Below are 21,753 nucleotides of genomic sequence, written 5' to 3' on the forward strand. Positions count from 1 at the left end.
GGATACTGCAGAGTAAGCCTGAGGTGATGTTTTTTTACACTGTGGAGAAAAGGGTGATAGAGGATGGCAGGTTTGTGTGTGTGTGTGTGTGTGTGTGTGTGTGTGTGTGTGTGTATGTGTATGTGTGTGTGTGTATGTGTGTGTGTGTGTGTGTGTGTGTGTGTGTGCAGAATTTTAATTGAACTGTGGGTCACACTCAAAAGGGTAGCAAAACAGTCTAGGTCTCAGTGGAATTTAGAGTGTGTGTGTGTGTGTGTGTGTGTGTGTGTGTGTGTGTGTGTGTGTGTGTGTGTGTGTGTATTAATGTTAATGTTTGTGTGCATGCACATGTAAAAGAGTGTATATAATATAATTTGTCTGTTATAATACACGTGTAAAATGTATTCAGATTACTACATAACATGTTGGGTTTGTAATTCAAGTACTCAGTTATTTAGTTACGTGTTCAAATAAATAATAAATAATCTGTTACTGTTGAAATTTAAATTCCACCACTGTAAGAACTACCAACACCTGCGCCTGTCACCGGAGGAGACCCCGAGGGTGACAGAGGACACACACGTCCTACGGTCTCCATGGACACTGAAATGGTGGCATATCTAAATTGAATAATATTGCAAAAATTCCCCACGATCAAATCTTTCTGCATGATCCAACACCATCCAGTGCACCTGTGTAGAGCCTTGGATATCTTGTTAGAGAAACCGACTGTCAGACACACGTTATGAAAAACCTCTGTTGTGTTATAAAAGAGCAGCCTCTCTTTTCCCTGAGTGTGTGGCACATACACACACAGACTGAGTCAACAGAAACTTATGTTGGCTGTCAAGTTTTACATTACTGTAATATTACTGCTATAACTTTCATATAGCACAGTAAGTCTGTTGTCTCTCTGTATTTCCTGATTTTGCGTTGTCTAGTTACATGTATTCCTTGCTGCTGTAATGCCTGTAAAGACTAATTTCAATAATCAGCCTGTGTGCCACAGGAGTCAACCTACAATAGAGGAAACACCCTTGAGAGAGCAGTGATTGATTTGAAACGCCCGTGCACCTCTGTTTGTATATAATTCAAAACCTAAGCACTGACTTAGTCAAAAGGTTCATTAGTTGCTTGTACTGTGCAAGCTTGTGTTTTATTGTTTTCAAAGAAGTAGCTGTGTTACATGCCTCTGTACGATCAGTTTCTATTTAGGGTCATGTATTTTAAATCATATACTTTTTTCATTGCAGGTGTCATATGAACTTGTTAGGCTATATGCATCGAGCCCTGGTGTCCTCTGGGGCCTTAGACTTGGCGGTAGAGTCAATACATTCAAATGTAGAAGTACAGTAAGCTACACACACTCTGGAAAATCAATATGCACAAAGAATTGCAACTGGGTTTTCATTTTAAATAATGTAAAAGTACTCTTTATTGTTAGTCTTTCGGGGCTTGTTATCCTGTATCAGACAGGACAGCTGTAGACTGACAGGAAAGGGGTGAGAGGGCAGCAAAAGGGCCGAGGTTTGGAACTGCACCCAGGCTGCTGCTGAGGACTCACCCTCTGTGCACTGAGCACACGCTCCGCCAAGTGAGCCACATGCAAAAATACTCTAACAAGTTAACAAGGAAAAAAAATCACAGAAGCAAAAGAAAAATGTTTCAGTTATAAAGGAGTAAACTGCTCTTTAAACTGGTCAACTAGGAAAAATGGGGAAACCACCAGGCTTACTTCAGGCACACTCCCACTGAGCCAAAAATCTACTTTAAAAAGCCTTTACTGATTATTGCATGTCAAGGTTAAAAATCTTTTCAGGGTGTGAACAGACAAGAGGATTTTTAAATGATATCCTTACTCTAACAAGTCACCTTTCTCAGTAGCTAACGCTGTAATCTAACAAGTTGCTTTTAAAAGTAACGTTACGTTAATGTCGCTTAATGAAGTTGAAGTGTCATGGTGCGTGTGTGTGTGTGTGTGTGTGTGTGTGTGTGTGTGTGTGTGTGTGTGTGTGTCACCTTTCTTTCCAAAGATCCATCGCTTGTGCATGCTGGTGATAAAGAAGGTGGGTGTCTGAGTGAGACACATGAGGAAGTCTGTGACAGCCAGGTTAATGATGAAAATATTTGAGGGTGTACGCAAGCTCCGGCTCCTGCACACACACACACACACACACACACACACACACGCACAGACAGTTGTGTCATTAATCTTAGTAGATATTATGAATAAATCAGTCATCTCATTATCACATATATTATTATCACAGATAGAAAACAGTGCTGCTCATTTAAGCTCATTTAACACCTGAAGCGTTTCGTACCTGCAGAAAGCATACATGACCAGAAAGTTTCCCAGCATGCCTGTGATGCCCACGGCCAGGATGACAACCCCGATGGTGTAGTGAGCGTGGTCTGGGACGTCTACTGTTGGAAACGGGTGGTTTGGAACCAAGGAACCCTGGCGACAGGAACACGGCGAGGAACAAGTTAATTTGTGGTTTTAGCGTCATGATATCAAGCCGAGACAAAGATGTCAGTCAAAAACAGTTCTGGCTTCACTGCGGGTCTCGTGATCGTTGATGAAGTCATGAAGGAAATTTGAAAACTTCACAGGCTTCCTTCGAAAAGATGTGGCATCATTTTACCCAGAATTAAAACTGCATTTTGTTTTGTTTTGTTTTTCAACCAATAACATCCTTTTGTCCAGTCTGTAGTCACATTTTCCAAACTCTAAACACAATTAGCATAACATCTGCACCACATTCTGAGATACAAAACAGACAATATAAAAGACATGGAACTGGATTTTGAGATTGGAACAATATCAACAATAAACAAAATCACAATACAGTAAATGAATTACTAAATTGAATAAAGATGGACAAAAATAAAATGTGTATATACTAAAACAATAAAATAACTGTAAATATGAGGATAGGAAAAGGAACATATGTCAGAAAGGCAGTCCAGGAGCATTTATTTCCCACTTTTATCTTCATCCTTTATTTTCCTTATCCTCAAATTAAAAGCAAAAAGCAGCTCGAAAAGCCAAATCAGAAATGTGCAAATGTTACATGGTATGGTTTGTGGTGGCCATAATGACAGAAAAATATTGCTAAGTTTCTTGTTATTATGAGAGACAATTATAACCTGTTATAACAAAATATTCATCACGTTACTATGACATATTTTCCACTTGCCAAATTATTCTCTTTCATAACAGATGATGTAATAACAACATACCAGGTTACTGTGTTATATCACAAAACTTTTCACAAACTCAACATTAAAACAAACCTTTCTCGATATGATAAGTTGGTGTGTTGTTATGGCAACTAACTCCCACATGTTGTTAAAAGGTTGAGAGACTGTAGCCTACGTTGCCTAGAAACAAAAAGCCTACAGTGACTGGTTAAAATATGGTTTGAGGTTTAATTGGATGCTTGGGACTGTGATAGACTATGATGGAAAGTGTGGCTATGAATTGTGGGTACGAATTCAAATGCGGTACTTAAGCGTCTCAGCAACTGTTCGATAAATCCCTGGTGTGGGAGAAAATCCACTTAGTCTGCAGCCCACATCATACTCCACAAATACCCTCCGTTCAAATAATAATAGGATAATAGGATATTTAGTGGGACAATTAGGGAAATAATTATTGGTCTCAAGTGTTAGCATGAGGTTTAAAACATCATTCAGGGGACTTCAAGCAACACACAGAACTGAAAAACCCATTCTGAACAGCTCATCCTACTTCAAGAGCTGAGAGGAGATGAAAGCGTCTGTCATCGCTTCGTGCTCCAGTAACTGTTTCGTTTTTTGAAGGTCATGAAAGACGCTGACTTCTATCGACCTCCGTCAGCGACAAAGAAACTCTGCAAAGCCTCTGAGACAGCTTACATTAGCTTACTGCTGTCAATTACAGACACAATAGGGGTTTGAAAAATTAGATTTACACGATCGAAACAAGTAAAATGAGCAGAGTTAAACCACACAGACTGAAAACTCACCTTTTAAGATTTCTAATTTCTTAATGTGCTTACTGTGAAAGTGTTCTTTTATCTTTGTACTTCATTATTGTTGTTGTCGCTCTGTTATTATCATTATTGTATCCTTTTTGTCATCTTTATTATGCATTAACTGTCATGTCTGTTGTAAAGTGTCCTTGGGTGTCTTGAGAGGTTGTTAGAAATAAAATGTTTTTTGCTTTTAGTATTATTATTGTCAAAGCAGTAGTGGAAGATATATTTGGATCTTCAGTGGCAGTGCTACATTCACTGAGCATCAGCTGTAAATAAAGCAGTATTTTAATATTCTCTAAAGTAACTGGTACTGCACTGACAAAAACAAGTTAACCAACATTTCTGTATAGTTACTTTAACACAAACCACAATCTTTTCCTAACCCTAACAAAGTACTTTCATTTCATCCTAACCAAGTAGTTTTTGATCCTAAACCAGGAGTCGGCGATCTGAAAGATGAAAGAAAAAAATCTGTCTGAAGCTGCAACTATTTTTTTCTGCAACTTTTCAGTTTTTGGATTTGGCATCCACAGCCGGCGTAGGGAGACTTAAGGTTAGAGCTGCAACGGTTAATCAAATAATCAATGAGTTTTCAACAAATAAATCGATTGTCAACTATTTTGGTAATAAATCATTCATTTTGAGTAATTTTTAAGGGGGAAAAAGTAAAAAAAAAAAAAAAAAAGTGATTCCAGCTTCTTAAATGTGACATTTTTACTATTGAAGAATGTAAGAAAGCATCTGGGAGCCACTGGAGAGCCTGAGGCTGCTGACTCATGGCCTAAACCTGATCAACTACAACTATTTTACAAAGTAGACCGAGTGTGTAATCCCTCTGGAGTTATGTCATGTGACTTATGTAATGTAGTTAAAGTCCAGTAAGCCTGTCACTGCAGGTACTCTCCACTGGGACTGTTCTGTCGTTTAGGTTTGAGGATGTGTTGCAAAAAAAAAAAAAAACTGATCGAATGTTTTCTGATATAAAGAAAAATAAAAGCAAGGATGGGGAATGTGAAAAGTAGGAGCAGCCTAGTATAGTTTTTTTTTAATAGCTGCAACTAACGATTATTTTCATCATTGATTAATCAGTTAATTGATTACTTGTTCAGTCCGTGGTGAAAAAGACTCAAGATGACGTCCTCACCTGCCTCGTTTTGGCCACAACTCATAAATATTTAGTTTACTGTCAAGTAAAGTAAAGTAAAGAACCCAGAAAATGTTCAAATTTAAGATGTTTTCAATTAAAAGATGACTCATGTTCGTTGTAAAGGTTTATTAGTTTGGCTTTTCCTTCCTTAGTTGTGTGAAATTTATTGATTGACTGATTGACGTAAAGACAAAAATGGCAAAATTTCTACCTAGGGAAGCATTTTTTTCTCTAGAGGCCATAATAATGAATTGAACTACATGTATACTGTGCACGGCAGTATATTGTTCTTTATTTTAAACTCGGATAATTCCCATGTAACTGTAATGGAATGGTTACCTTCTATGTATCCAGACTACATAATCTCATTACATGTAATCCATTACTCACCAAAGCCTCCTACTAGTGCACTGAAGAGCAGAAAAAACAGCTTGTAACTCCCTAAAAGCTGAACTTTTGTCAACATGAGGTTTTTCGCTTCATAGCAGCATTTAGATTCTGAGAAGCTGCTGCACCTCAGAGCACACAGCTCCACTTGAGAATTCATTTCAGAGATCGTGACACACTCCCCTGCATTTACACTCTCCTTTTGTCTCTCACTGTGTTTCTTTCAAGCAGACACACACACATAAAAACAAAACACACACACACCCACTCACCAGAACTATCTAAATCTTCCTTAGCTGCCCAAGAGTTCAACTGGAACACACACACACACATCTCCTTTCATTAATCCCGCCCTGTCACATCTAAGCGCCTCCAACATCTGTTTTTTTTTTTTTTTTTTTTGCAGAGTAACGAGCTCCTGTTGCTAAAAGAAGGACATCTGAACAGCGGAGTGAAAAGTGATGGAGTGGTTATGAAAGCAAATGAGTGAAAAGGTCAAGGGGATGTGTTACTGAAAGAGGGGGCAAGACCGGAGCGGCGACTGAAGGTGATCCAGATGTGGTGTCTCCGGCCGCGTGTGTGTGGAATGTAAACACACTTAAATCCAGTCTGACGCCGTCAACTCAAGGTCTCCCTCCCTCCCTGCTTCATTTCTTCCCCCAGTCCACATCCCTGCTGGATCTCTCTCTCTCATCTCCACTATCGCGATCCTTTCACTAAGTCCCTCCTTCACGTCTGCTCTCTCTGTCCCCTAAATCTCTCAATCACTCCTTCCTTTCCTCTTCCCTTTCTTTCATTTCCTCTCCACCTCTCAGCTCCAGCGGCTCGGGGCCAGATTAATGCCGATCACACGGCGAGGAGGAAGAAGAGGGGACGGCGAGCAGCGTGGAAGTCTTTAAAGATGGAAGTAGTGAGTGGTCTCTCTCTCCTCCGCTCTGGAGCCACGCTGCCAGCGTTTCTGGGTTTCCCTTCGTCAGAGGAGAGCAAGTAATCTAAATGTTAATGGTCTCGTCATATCTAATGCAAGGCGATTTAGAGCAGGCAAAGACAAATAAACTGAGAGAGGAAGAAGACAAAGATTAGGGATGAAAGAGCAAGAGACAGGGTGAAGGAAAGGAAGAGAATTAAACATCCACTATAAGAATTAAATCTGAATTAAATGCAAACATTTAAATACAAGCATAAACAAACACAGAAAAACAGCATCACTCTGCAACAGCAAAGACTAATTTAATAGACATAACTGAAGGGCTTCAGCAGTCACTAAGGCGTCATAATGACAACAGAGCTGTGGAAAAAACTGTGACTCAGTGGTGATAATTACAGGTGGTGACAATTCTGCAATCTGATTGGCTGGTAGCTCTTCCATTAATTTCTAGTAACCAGGCAGCATAGCTTTTGCTAACCGCTCTCTGTCCATGACGCAAATCTGTAAATCACTTTGGTACTGCACTCTGTTGTCAAACTGGGCTTATAACATTTAATGACATCTTTATGACAAGTCCAAATGGTGCCACTTTAGTTGAGGTCAAGGGAATTATTCGTGGCACCGTTTTAAACAGCGTAATAAAACTTAATGACATCTTTATGACAAGTTCAAATGGCACCACCTTGGTCAAGGTCAAGGAAAATACTCATGACATGCTTACGAAGGTCTCATGACAACCAGTGTCAAAACCAACCACATATGACAATATAATGTGATGTTAAAACAGATTCTTTGATAATGTCAAGTTGCCATAACAAAGACAATGACAGGTTATGCTGTCTTAGTAGACAAGACCTAGACGTAGACAAGAAAGGTCATATTGTCTTAGTTAATGTCAAGCAGTTGTGACAAATTTTTGTTTTGATTAATGTCAAGTTTCATAACAAAGATATTTTTGTATTGGTTAATGTGAAGTTGTCATGACGAAGACACTGACAGGTTATGTTGTCTTACTAAATGTCAAGTTGTTATAACAAAGACATCTCAAACAATGTCAACTTTGCATTAAAAATGACATATTGACCAATTGATATTTAGTGACAGCAGTCATAAACATTTATAAAGACCTCTTCATGTCATTAACAGATGTTATGACATGGTTATGACAGTCTTATGAACATATGACAAAGACGTCTTGGTTAATGTCAAGTTTCCGTGACAGAAACATCTCAAACAATGTCAATTTTGCCTTAAAATTGACACAGTTGACTGAATGACACTTAGTGACAACAGTTATAAACATTTATGAAGACTCCTTTATGTTCATGGCAGGTGTAATGACATGGTTATGACAGTGTTATGACAATCTTATGCACACCCCCTCCAGTAAAGTGTTACCAAATGTTTTTGTTTTGAATGAATGAAGAGTGAATTGCACTTTATCGTGTGATTCTGCACACATTTTCCAAAACTGATATAAATCAATACTGGAGAGTTATGTTCTTAGATAATGATATTGATTTCCAACATATTGACCCTAAAATAATAAGATAATGGAAGGTACCAACGGGAATTGATAGGATTTTATCAATACCAATGTCATTATCGATTCTGTGTATTGGTCCAGTTCTTTACCGATTCCCTTACTGATTACTGATCAATTTTATTCAAGCTGTCTGTAGCCTGAGCGTAAGCTATAGAAACAGTCAATAATCATCTAAAATGAACAAAATGAGCGAAAAGTTTTACAACATTTGTTTTCATTTAGGTTTTCTTAATGAAAGGAATAAATCTGCTAAGCCTGTATCAGTGGAACTCCAGGACTTTAAGCTCACAGTTGCACAGAAAGATGTTTCAACATATTTTAGAGTTAGAGGGAAGCCAAGCTTGAACAAAGCTTCAAGGCATTCAGTGTACAGTCCTGGCATGCTGCTGGTGTTCCCACCCTGACACGAAATGACCATTTAGCCCGAATGTTGTCATCTGTATTTGTGAAACAAAGCCACACTTTGGACCGTTTCTTTCTCCAACACTTTCTCTGTCATGACTCCTTCTTGTTGCCAAGTTTCCAGCAGTGTAGACGTGACCCATGAGGTGGCATCACTGCTTTGCAGTGTGCAGCTGTCAGAAAAGCATGCCGGCATTCGTGAAAAGGAATTGATAACCTCTGAGGAATACGGCTTCAATGGATTGGACAACACACTGGAACCAATTCTCAACGGTGATTAAACAAATTGCTAATTAGGATAAAGACTAATCCTTCATTTGTGACAGGACTGGTTAGAGAAAGTAGATGAAGACCAGTTTACTTGCAAATTATTTTCTTTAGTTTTACAGTGCTTATAGGCTGTGAGATTTCAGCAATCTTGTAAGTTTATTGCCAGCCACTCTGTGACATCGAGCTAATAAACTTGGATTCACATCAAGTGTAATTTAAGTATGTAAACTGTACGATGAAGACACCGACTGAATCATAAGAATCATAAGAAAAGGTAATCAGGGTGTGTCATCACTATGTATCATCCATCTGTGGTAAAAAAAAAAAAAAACACAAACAAATAAGCTAAGCAAGAATCAAACCCTTGTGATACTGGTATTTACTGTATGTGTATGGGAAAAAAAACAAAGAAGAGGAAGAGGAGGGGAATGTGGATCTGGTCGTGGCGAGGGAAAAGAAGCCAACCTGGGACAGCAAAAGAGTCGTACATTCAGTGCATCATTTCATGCAGCATTCCTATTAGTTGGTTTGTAGACGTACGTCATAGAAGCAGTCACACTGTGAGAGGGTTATTCTATATTTCTGACACTGTGAGATTTTTGTCCCAGCCTAAAGATATATTTTGGAACAGTCGGTGTGCACCCGGTTTTAGTTCATTTGCTGGCTCAATTAAAACCTCACTGTCTTGCAAATTAATGTTTTAGTATGACTGAACTCTCACTGTGTTTTCTCTCACTGAATGCCAATGCAAGAAACAATCAAAAGCCACAAGTACTCTTTTTTTCAGTTCTCCAGAGACTTAACGGTATTCATGAATGCTTCACTGGCTGCTCCGATTAGCCGCCCACCACATGTCGCTAATTGGCCTATCAATACGTTGGTAGATAAATGGTTATTTGTGACTTCAGGGGCAAATAATTTGTTTACCAGCTAACAGTCTAATCAACCACAGATCAGAGGACATGATCACAAAGGGCCACACACACACACACACACACACACACACACACACACACACACACAGATAGAGAGCGAGTCAGAAGACATTACAATGACTAATTTCCTGGAGACTTAACTAACTGTAAATCTAATCTTAACCAGGAAAGAATAAAACAAAAATTAATCATAATAATAACATGAAATAAATAAATAAAGGATTCTATGTCCCCACAACATGAATAAAGTCCACTATCACTATGTCTTTGTAAAGACACACAAATCCACATGCAAACAAAGACACACCAGCACTCACATTGTTTTCATTCCACAGACACACTGCTGCAGAAATGCGTGTGTGCGCACACACACCTGCACGCATGAGCATTAAATTGGACCCATCTTTTTTTAATTACCCAGTAGATTGTAGATTCGATGGATGATTAGGAAAGTAAAAGCAACAAACAGTGGGAAAAGGAAAAGAGGGCTCTGGAGAGAAACACAGAACGTTTTTAAATGAAAACCACACTTATTGCGGAGTAGAAGATCCCATCTGTCTCAGTGGAAGCTGCCCTCAGGCACCGATTCAGTATCAGCTTTCCCAGCACTCCCACCATGAAGGCCAGACCACAAAATCTGCAGAGACTGAAGCCTGCAGGTCTGAACTTCAAAGTCGGAGTCCAAACTGAAGCATTCACACTTGTTGAACTACATTTACCGTAGCCGTGCACCCATGTGTTTCTCAGTATGTGTCTCAAACAGCTGTTTCTAACCCTAAATCAGAGTGTCTGGACTCCTGGGGCAAAGTTAAAACACTATAGTCTACTTTCTTTTGATGCTCTATATGTTATACAGAGGTTGACACGCCGCTGGATCAGTCTGCGTCTCTATAAAGGGATTTATGCGTAATCTAATCCCGCTCTCAGACACAGAGGGAGACAGTGAGGGAGATGGAGTCTGATTCATCCATTAACTTGATAATGAACACATTCCTGCTGCTGGTGACCATAATTGTCCCGGAGTATAAATGTGTCAATGAGAGGGGATGTGAGTGATACTAATAATAGAAATGGTAAAAAAAAAAAAAAAAAAAAAAAATCAGTCCTTTGACTTTCTTGTGTCACCGTTTTAATTCTACATGAACCGTGTAACCGTCCTTTTCAATGAACTGTCAAGCAAATGAACATACAAACACACAAACCAGCTGTTTTGTTTTTCATGCTGCTTTGCTGCAAACAGAATTTCCTCTAAGGCACAAAAAAGATCTGATCTGAACTTAACCTGCAGTCAGCGTGTAATAAATTAAGATTAGGACACAAATACATCTATTGTTGGTTTTTCATGGGATTGTAACGGTACAAATCTTGATCAAATGCGTCTATAAACGCTATTTAGTGCAACACAAGAAGGAACTGATGGATGCTGGATTTTTGGGGCAGATGCCCCAATATTAGGGAGTAAAAAAGTTTTTAAAAATCAGATATCAATATATCTTTATACAGACTATAATGCACAGAATATAGACTACATACATAAACACAATTTTTTGCAGTGATCCTCCAAACGTGGTTAACAGTTGTGGCAAAGATATGTAGTAGAGGCAGCATATTTTACATTTTAACAATAAATGTTATTGTCCAAGATGATATCAGGGCAATATATCAATATTGTGATACGAGACAAGATATCATCTTTAAATGGTTATATTATGATAAAAGCTGCATGACAGTAAAGTGATGTAATTTTCTGAACTTACCAGACTGTTCTAGCTGTTCTGATATTTGCTTTAACAAATATCATCATCAAAAACAAACTGTTGATAACGGCAATACAACACAATATTGTCATAATAGTGATTTTGAGGTATTTGGCTCAAAATATTGTGATGTTTTGTTCATATCATCGTCTTAATATCAAGTCCCTGAAACAGTAAACTTTCACTGCTAATTACAATTATTATAATATATATATTGACTGTTGTTGAACGAATCAAAGAGGGAGCAACATGTCAAAGACTTGCTTTACACTTTTGTTGTGTAATAAATAAATCTTTACATTCTTGTATTTCTAATAATTATCAATAAGTATGAATAAAAATACACAAACACATAAAATGCCGCCTATGAAGCTAAGAAATAAAACTGCATTATGGTCTGTTTAAAAAAAAAAGTTTCCATATAGGTGCATATTGGACAAAGATATATGTCCATACCAATAAAGACTGACAAAACTGTGACAGCCCGATATCAGGCTGATAATATCAGTCAACTGATATATGGGTCAGGCTTCACACATGAGATAACAAAAGTCACTATGGAGCTCACATAAATCCTTTGAAATGTTCCCTGAATACCAGGAACACTGACAGAAGATAATCTCACCACAAATTAAAATAATTACGAGCAAGAGAGTGACAGAATGGCATGCAGTCTAAATGATAATTTGGCACAGATGCCGACATAAAAAGGTTCAAACAGGGGTGAGAAACACCTACAACTACAGCAGCTTTTTTTTTTTTATTACAACCATTTCCTGCGACAGATCAGTCTGAAGACGCACTGGAGATAACGGGGCTTTGCGCTTCACTCCTGCCTTCATTCAGGTTCGGTGCTGAATGAACGGAGCGCAGACGCGCAGTGTGGTGTGATTCATTCATTCAGAGTTAACACCTCTCACTCTCACTCACACCTCTGCTCGTGTGGTATTCCTCAAATTCTATGAATGAAAACAACAACAAAAAGAAGGAAGAAAGAAAACACGCACGCCTGGCAGTCTGTGCGTCTGTTTTGCCAGATGTGGTGAGTCCAGCTGCTCTGGATGGCTCCCTTTTTGCCGCGGTTACGCATCGCTGCGGCGCGCAGAGGCTCCCCAGCCACACCGGAGGGGGGGGATTCCTCCCAGCAGCCAAAAACAGAACCACAGCAAGACAAGAAGAGGGAGTGGGAGCACTTACAGCTGTAGAGACTGGAGACAGCTCCATGAGCCGGTGCGGACTGATGGAGCTGATGTTCCAGGGTGCCCGGGCAGTCGGGTCCGGCGTGGGGATCCCCGGCGGTCCAATCAGCAGCCTAGAATCCATTCCCGGTGGTCCACGGTGGATAATGGATAGCTGTTGTGTGTGTGTGTGTGTGTGTGTGTATGAGAGAGAAGTGGACCGGAGAGGTGTGGAGTCTCTATGAGGTGGTCTAAGAGTCCAAGTGGCCCGTCATTATCACCGCCCTGCTCTCATGTCTCCTTCTGACAGGGCTACTGGTAGTACAGCAGCTGTGGAGGGGTGGGAGAGAAGTGTGCTCCCTCTCTCTCTCTCTCTGCCTCTCTACTCCTCCCTCTGTCCAATCCCTGCTCCAGGGGTTGCCTCTGAGTGTGTCAGTAGGCCTGTGCATGTGTGCACAGATAGAAATGCCAATTTTTCTCTTTGTTCAGTTGATTTCGAGGAATCAGTGGAGCAGTTTTCTTTTGCCTCTTATGTCCTCTTCTCGCTTTCCTTCTCATTTTCAGTTCTCCTGTGTTCTCTTCTCTGCTAACAAACAAGTAAAGGGTCAAAATTAAAGTCTAGATGAACTGAAAATACATTTTCACCTTTTAGATCACATCCCCAGTCTTACTGTGCAATTATTCAACAATTTATGTCAAAAATACAAATAATCAGTGTCTTTGTGTTTTATATCCAAATCATGGAAATATGCATGCTTATTTAGGCTTGAACCAACCAGCTGCAACCAATATTATCATGACATCCACCTGTCAATCAATCTTCAACTTTTAGCAGTGCAGAGCTGCCCTCACATGATAGGAAATTTGCTCTTAGCTCAAAGCAAAGTAGGGTACTGCAGCGAAAGATTCCCCATTGGCCCAAAAAGCATTTTCTTTCACAGGTGAATAGTTAATAATGAAGGAAAAGAATCCAGTAAGAGTTTCTCACCTGGCGCATAAGCCAAAAAAAATTTTCTCGCTTCTGGGTTTATTTCCTGTTTATATGGACCACTGAATATTCGCAGTAGTGCTTTCCCTGTTCCCCTGACGACCAAATTCCCTCTCGGCCCACAGACTTAACAGTACATTGTGATGACATCACAGATTTTTACGATTGCTTCTTTTCAGCTAGAGGAAAGTTTTACAAACATAAAAACTCCATGCATCAAAAACTCATAATAGAAAGAGTCATAATTGACCTTGTTTGCAGTTTGAGGTGTCCTGTCAACAGTTTTACAGACGTTCCCTAGAGAGGAAAATGCTTTTTTGAGCCAGTTGGGAATTTTCACTGCAATACCACGAGTGGCCACTGGTTGAATGATAAGTCTACGGTCAGATCAAACAGTGACGACCCATTGTTTGGCAGGATGTGTGTTCAAAGGTTGTGTTGTAAGCACAACTTAATAACTTGTGCAAAACAACTCAGTGACTGATTTGGGGGAAACGGGTTCACATATGCTTTCTGTTTTGCCTTCTGATGTCTGGGTCAGAGTTTCTGCTGATTAACTGCTATTAATAAGCAACAGAACTGGGCTCAGAAGACTCCCAGCGGTTCACAACTGGGCCGAGACTGAACACACCCTTCCCAGACCGACAGGGAATACAATACCAAGGTTATTTATGGAGTTTCCCAACGCAAACAAAGCTTTACTCGTTGCTTAAGTAGCTAAGTAGACATTAGCTTGGTTAGTCATACAGCTAAGTTAGCTGACTCACCGCTGGCTGTCAGGAGCCAAACCTGGCAAGCGAACCACCTCTGCACTGTTTTACTTGTCATCAAATCTCCGGCAGTCTTGGAGGCGGGTAATGCAGAGCTGGCAGGTGTTTCGTTAAAGTTTATTCAGTGTTATTTGCTACTGTTATGATTCCCTCCCTAGCTGCCTGTTTTTTACTGAAAGTACATATATATGTGGAAGCAAATAGCACTTTGCTGTCATTTCATGTGACTTTAATGACACTATCATTCAAAGAAAGATGCAGTCTGTTTCCCAGAGGAACACACATGGCTCATGTTATCCATTTACAGTCATTTTGTTTTCAACAGAAAACCTAGTTTTCGTGTGCAGCTTGCAAAAGTCTCCCTCACATCTTTTGCATTTACGTAATGACAAATAAAATCCATATTTATTGCGTTGGAGAGACGTGACTCAGACAACTGGAGCTCGTTTCATTAGGGCAGCAGGGAGAAGCTTTGGGTTTTGAGTGCATCTGTGGGGAAAGGTCGAGGTCGCAGTAGAACATGCTGCCGCAAAGACTAAAGAAGGATTGGAGAAATGAGTAGATAATGGAAGGATTAAAAAGTATTTGTTTTTTTGGGGGGGTTGATTTGGCCAGATATTGCATGTGTGTATATAATGTTTTAATCCTAAAGAAAGGAATGAAGGATGGAGTGAGGAAGTAAACTACAGACCAAAGATGAAGAGCGGTATTAATGGAAACATGAAGAATTAAAGTGAAATTTAAAGGGAGTCTTATTTCTTATAATTGTGGAAGTTAATTGGTAGTTTGCTGCACAAGTAGGATGCAGCTCCCAAAATGACAGGATTACAATTATGAGAATACCCACATTAAAAAAAAAAAAAAAGCCAAAATTTTCTGTTAAATCAAGTGATTTAAAGGGCCAGTGTGTAGGATCTAGTGTCATCTAGCGGTGAGCTTGCAGGTTGCAAACAGCTTACCTCACACTCCCCTTCCCATGTGCAGAAGAATCTACTGTGGCTGTGAAACTCATGGAAAACGTGGACGGCCAGTGTCTGGTTTGTCTGTTCTGGGCTACTGTAGAAACATGACGGACTCCATGGAAGAGGTCTTGCTCCCTCTGTAGATTTTAATGGCTCATTTTAAGTTAACAAAAACAAAACAGTTCTTATTTCCACGTGGATATGCATTCACAAAAACATATTTTATGCCATATTCTGTCAATAAATCCCAGTAAATCTTGAACACTGGACCTTCAAACCTGCAATAACCAATATTTCTGGCCACTTGTCCGAGTCCAATATTCACACTTCTTTTAAGCTCTCTTTTTGTTCTGCACCAACTCCTGAGGGAAATGTTATCTGCTAAAGGCTCCACTCTGTTCACCAGCTTGTCACTAATTTTGTTTGTGTGCTGTTTGGTGCTGAGCTTTGTCACTGAAAACAGCTGCTTTCTGCAGCCAAAATCCATGCTATAATGAGTTGATTCCACTTCATATGGCTGCATCACTTTCCAGCTGTGATGCTGCTGGCAGATTATAGAAGGTCATTATAATTCCACCAGAAGTGCTGTAACGCTTTTCAGAAGCGTCCCAGACCTGGCTCACCAAGTCTATTTCTGACAGGGGCCACATCAAGCTGCACAGAGCAGATCAAGCCAGACAGGAAGTCAGACACAGGAATGTCATACAGCATCTATTCAGTTTTCAAAATAAAAAACACACCAAGAAGATTCCCAATCATAAAACCAGACCAAAACAGTAAACTCGTTCCCCCTCATTGACAAGATATCTTGTCATTTAAGCCACAACACTTTCCCACCAATGATGAGATATTCTGTCAATTGCTGTTTTCACTGCAAGGCAGTAGGAGGCACTGTGACGCATCACCTGACAAAAATTTCTAACTTTAAGAAGAAAGGAACCACTGGAAATGAGCAGCAGCAGAAGAAGAAGGAGATGGTGTTACCTAGCATGAGAACATGGTGCTCAGGTGCAGATCTGCGAGTCAGAGAGCATCATGATACGGTCAGAGAGCCTGGAGAGCGGGGCGGCTCGCGCTGCAATCCCCACACCTCCACAGCAGCCGAGGCACAGCCGCAGCTCCTGGGAGTCACGACGCAGCCGGGTCAGTGAGTGCCACGATCCAGGCACAGAGCGGGGCCGCTCACGCTTCAGTCCCTGAACCTCCACAGCAGCTGTGGTACAGCCAGGCTGCTCACAGCCGCAGCCCCTGGGATCCTCGCCGCAGCCGGGGCAGAGAGCACTCCAGCCCCCGGGCCAAAAATAAAAAATGTGAAGTCAATATTTTGCTTAAAAATGTCTCTTTCACATAAACACCATTCTCTCCATTTTTTGTGTGAAAAGTGGATTTTTTGATGCAACCAACCAACATCCAAGAGCTTATAAAAAAAGAATAAATGAGGCTAGAACAAAATGTTTTTTTATGTCTGAAACTAGAAGGCTAGAAGGCGGTGTTGAAACATCAGTGAATTTTGCCAAAATGCTGGCGCTGGCTGGCAACTTTATTTAAAAATGCTGGTGCAGAAAGAGTTAACATGTAGCCTACCTTTGGCACCAGTATGAGAAGCCGAGGGGCGATGACAAAAAGTTGATGAGTTGGGATGAGAACGGGTTGGATATAAAACCACATTTGACTGTGACCACTTTTTCATACAAGCAGTTGTGTTCATTGGTTACAGAAAAAAATACATTGATATTGAATATTGAAATATTAAATCTAGAGGCATAAAGATCAATAAGAAAATCACATTTGGGCATCTGGATGTACTCACAGCTCAATGCTACTATTTATGTAGTTTTTCCTCAGGACAGAGTCACAGAAACAGCTTTGAGAGATGCTCATACCTGCTATAATTTCTCTGTCTCATGATTTCTGCAGAGGGAACAGGAGGGAGTAACAGGATAGCAGCGTTACTAGGGAGAGGGAGCGCAACCTGTAGCAGGAACATGTTTGTTTTGTGACTCTAACAGCTCCCGGGTGAACAATAAAGCATGCCTTTCATCTCTACACATCCAAGACGACATTTTGCCGTGAGCGCCCTGCCATGTGGACGGGAGGATCGGTGGAGAGCCTGAATGATAAATTGTGAATAATGGCCGATTGTGAACGGCAGAAGAAGGATGTTGAGGAATTTAAGCATGACCATTTTCCAGCTTCTGTTCGATCCAGAGGGTCTTATGATGCCTCTCCTAGCCTCCCTAACCTCCTTTCCTTCTCTTCATGCCATTACTCTCTGCTTGCCTTCAGGCTTGTAGGTTTGTACACTAAGGCACACTAACCCATTCCCCCATAACCCATTTTACAGTTTATATAACACCCATTCCATAGTCTTCTATTTCAACAACAATATATTTGTAATGTTCTCTAATGCTGTGTAATGCTCCATAACACAGAATCACTGCCTTAAACTCAATCAAGTTCAATCACCTCTGGAATGCTAACTGTTGATACAGTGTGAGGAAATTCTGGGATCAAATTTAAGTTTCTTTTGCTCAGTGCAGAGATGTGATCAGTTACAGTTACAAGGTTAGTGACAGGATCATATGTGCAAAAAGTGGGACACTGTGCAAAAGGGGAATAAGAGCAGAAGGCAATGATCTGCAAAGTGTTTTCAACTTATAACGGATTAAATACGGTACAAAGACAAAATATTTACACTCATTCTGAATTTGATGCCGTCAACATGTTCCAAAGAAGTTGGGACAAGCGCACCAAAACACGAGAACACTTCAGAAAACCATCGCATCTACAAATGCAAGTTAAGACCGTAAAGAGAAAGCCATATTTCAGCAACATCTGTAGACTTCTCTGAGGCCTGAGCTCATCTGAGATGGACTGACGCAAAGTGAAAAAGTGTGCTGTGGTCTGATGATGCCACATGTCAGATTGTTTTGAGAAATCACGGACGTCCAAAGAGGAAAAGGGACCATCCAGATTGTTACCAGCGCAAAGCTCAAAAGGCAGCATCTGTGATGGTTTGGGGATGTGTTTGTGCCCATTGCATCGTGGGTAACTGTCACATCTGTGAAGGCTTTTGGAACAACATCTGCTGCCTTCCCTGCTTATTTCAGCAAGACACTGCCAAGACACACTCTGTAGGTGCTGCAACAGTGTGGCTTTGTAATAAGAGAGTTCAGGTACCAGACTGACCTGCCTGCAGTCCAGACCTGTCTCCTATTGAAAATGTGCGTTGCATTGTGAAGCGCAAAATACAACAACAGAGACCCTGGACTGTTAAACACCTGAAGTCATATAACAAGCAAGAATGAGAAAGAATTTCACTCTCAACGGTTAGTGTTCTCAGTTCCCAAACACTTACAGAGTGTTGTTGAATATTCAATCAAATACAAGTCAAAAAGGATTTGAAAATCAGTCCGATCTCTTTTTATTTGCATTTTTAAACAACATCCAAAGTATTTTGGAATCGGTTTTGAATGACCTACTTTTCCAGGCTTGACACCTTGTGCGCAAGAGGTCACCGTGCACGTTTGCCTCTCCTTTAGCACAGAATGAAATCATTCATTTACTTTCAACAAATTCTCCACCACCAAATATCCACACACACACACACACACACACACACACACACACACACACACACACACACACACACATACACACACACACACACACAGAGTGCGTGTGAGGTTAAGCTTGCAACATGTTTAAACGTTTGACTTCTATCCTCTTCCCGTCTCACTGAACTCTCCAACAAACAAACACATCCTTCCTGCATGGGTGTTGTGTATTATGGTTTTATGTGTAGAGCGTGTGTGTCCATGTATGTGTGTGTATTTGCGGGCGACACAGCCCTCTGGCAGCTGCAAAACCCGCAAACTAACCGGTCCCATGATGGGGAGTCCTGGCTGATATTAAGAGGATCAGAATCTGGGTCTGGACTTACACAACAGTAGCATTATATAAACAACACAAACTAATACAAAGACCAAAACAATACCACTCTGTGTGGCGTGATCCCCCTCGTACTTCCTCCCTCCATCGTTCTGATTCCTGTTCAGGTTACATGAGGTTATATTGCATCCAGGGGTTATATGCCGTCCATGCCGCAGCCCAGAGTTCACAATAATGATCATTCAAATCCATTGACCCAGTTTCAGGTTATGGACGTTGATGCCAGGAGGACATTGCCAATGTGTTTGTTTGTTGTTATACATGTCAATAAACAATGTGTTTAACCAAACAGTCAAATGAGTCCTTAAAGAAACCTTCAGAGAAAATAAATTGTAACGCAGTACGTTGCACATAAACACACGAAGTGCAAATATTTCAACTAATGCAGGAATAACAATAAACTAAAGTATTAAAATCATCCTGTGACAATGACTCGGCTGATTACGGAATTATTGAATATTATTATATTGAAGATTATTGACTGAATTTACGAAATGCCCTGTTTCGCAATGTTAACAAAAGTGAAAAATAATTTGTGTATCCACCCTATGATGTGGATCTGTTACAAAATTTAACTGGCTATTTCTTTGGCCAGGCCTTGACTTTCCACCCAGTTTCATGAAAACTGGGCCAGCATGGGAGTATTTCCATAATCCTGCAGACAAGCAGACAAACAAACATCACTGATATTTATTTAATTTATTTTATTTGTATTTTTATTAATTAATTAAGAATGTTATTGTTCATTTATCTATCTGACTACATTTTTAATATGGAGTATGAAGTACTATGTGTTTTAAATTTTTTGAAATATTTGAATAATAATAATAATTCTAGTCCGTACCCTCGGCCATATTGCTATAGGTTGACAGGATGTTGAAACCTGGCACCGTTTAGACAAGACCCCAAACATTCAGCACACAAAACTGTAACACTGTTGTGAAAGAGGGCACTGCCACAATGATCGGTATATACACTCATGTAATTGTGTCCAAGAAAAGACCCATTAGATGAGAAAATGAAAAAGCTTTTAAGGCAAAGACGTGCAAAGAGGGTGGACCACAGGGGGCAATGAGTCACTTCTGTCTGAAACAACCGAGCCACAATCCGGCGCATAATGTCCAGTGATGTTCTGGTTCTGGATATTTTGTTGGAATTGGTGTTTCAGTGCTGGGTATGTGGAGAGCATCTCCCTGGCCTAGAATATAAAACTTTCTACTTTTTCTTTCACAGCATGATAGACCAGACTCCCGCTCTCTGCCTCTTGATTTAAAATTCCACCGTCCGGCAATCAGTCATCACCAACACATCCAAAGGTGAAAGTAAGCATCTTTCAAGGGGTGAAGCAGCTGCTCAGCTGCATTAGCCACAGTAGCTATTTCAGTGTGTGCATCCAAAGGCAGAAACAATGCATGAGTAGATATAAGTCCAAGACATGACTCATCTGGTTTTATGCCTTTATTTTCTAAGAAACAACAAGAATAGAGCCCTTTCTTCCTGTTTTTCATAGAAGCTACTAAATTATTCCCTTGAGCAACAGTTTCCGTCCTTCATCGAAGAGGACAGAATGTTCTCTTTTATATTCTTTTACATTAGCGGGGGTTGTAGCTCGGTGAACAGGAGACGGATCTGACAACCAACACACATGGACTGTGGTCAACCGTGTTGAAAGTTTCATGTGACAACTGAGGTTAGTGTCACTACAGAGAAGATCCCGAAGCTGACGTTTAGAGAAAATCTGTCAGGATGCGGGGCAGCAGGCCAGACTGTGGCGCTGGTATCACAAGTAACTCACAGCAAATAGTGGATGACACAAGAGCCAAGCTAGGAGGCTACAAAGAGAGGAGTCCACTGAGGGCAGGCCTGTTCAGTGAAAGAAAGTATAGTTTATTGTTTAACAGTACACAATGGTATGTTAAGAGATAATGTTCTTAGTCAGCCTCAGTTTAATTAGAAAAAGCTGTTTTTTGTAGTGAGCAAACTTGCCAGCAGTTTTAGATATTAGTTTCTGGTCGGCTGGTCAGCTGGTTGCCTGATATGCTCTTGTCGGGCCAAATTTAGACAGACGCTTGTGTTAACTTTAATAAGGAGAAAAGTGCTTCTTTATCCATTATTTTCATGGGCAGAAGGGAGCAGATGTATTTTATTTCTGAGTGAAAGGCTATTTACTGAATATTTACTCAGCTCCAAACTAATTGCCCCAGTCTCAGGACAGGGGAGCTGAGAGGATAAAAATGTATTTTTGATGAAGACGTGAGCGTGGATTTGACTCCGACTGTTTTCTCAATGAGTACCTCTGGCAGTTCAAGGTCAATCGATCGATACTGTCTGTCAGCGACCTGACTTCAAACTCAAAAGTTTTGCCATAGTTTATGTTGTTTTAGTTTTTCTTTTGCAGGTTATCCTGTTAAACTTGGCATTAGCATGTTGCGGGGCTAACACGGCTATTCCTGCAGGCTGCGGTGATGTTGGACTGATGTTGTAATATTGAGGGACAGTTAAGAGAAACTGTGCGAACATTAAGCCCC

The 21,753-nt window shown here is 40.4% G+C and overlaps 1 protein-coding gene across 2 annotated transcripts in view; it reads right to left on the reverse strand.

Annotated features, from left to right (window-relative positions):
* Positions 1-12,910, reverse strand: part of opn4b (opsin 4b) — a 39,633-nt gene extending 26,723 nt beyond the window's left edge. For both annotated transcript variants that reach the window (XM_084740404.1, XM_084740402.1), the window contains exons 1-3: positions 12,574-12,910; positions 2,304-2,440; positions 1,999-2,132 (exon numbers count right to left, since the gene is read on the reverse strand). In XM_084740404.1, coding sequence (XP_084596530.1) covers positions 1,999-2,132; positions 2,304-2,440; positions 12,574-12,699 — 397 coding nt within the window. In that variant the 5' untranslated portion in view covers positions 12,700-12,910. The remainder of the gene's footprint in view (positions 1-1,998; positions 2,133-2,303; positions 2,441-12,573) is intronic.
* Between the last annotated feature and the right edge of the window lie 8,843 nt (positions 12,911-21,753).

This window comes from Lutjanus erythropterus, chromosome 17 (assembly GCF_056507025.1).
Source record: "Lutjanus erythropterus isolate fLutEry1 chromosome 17, fLutEry1.hap2, whole genome shotgun sequence".
NCBI lineage: Eukaryota > Metazoa > Chordata > Actinopteri > Lutjaniformes > Lutjanidae > Lutjanus > Lutjanus erythropterus.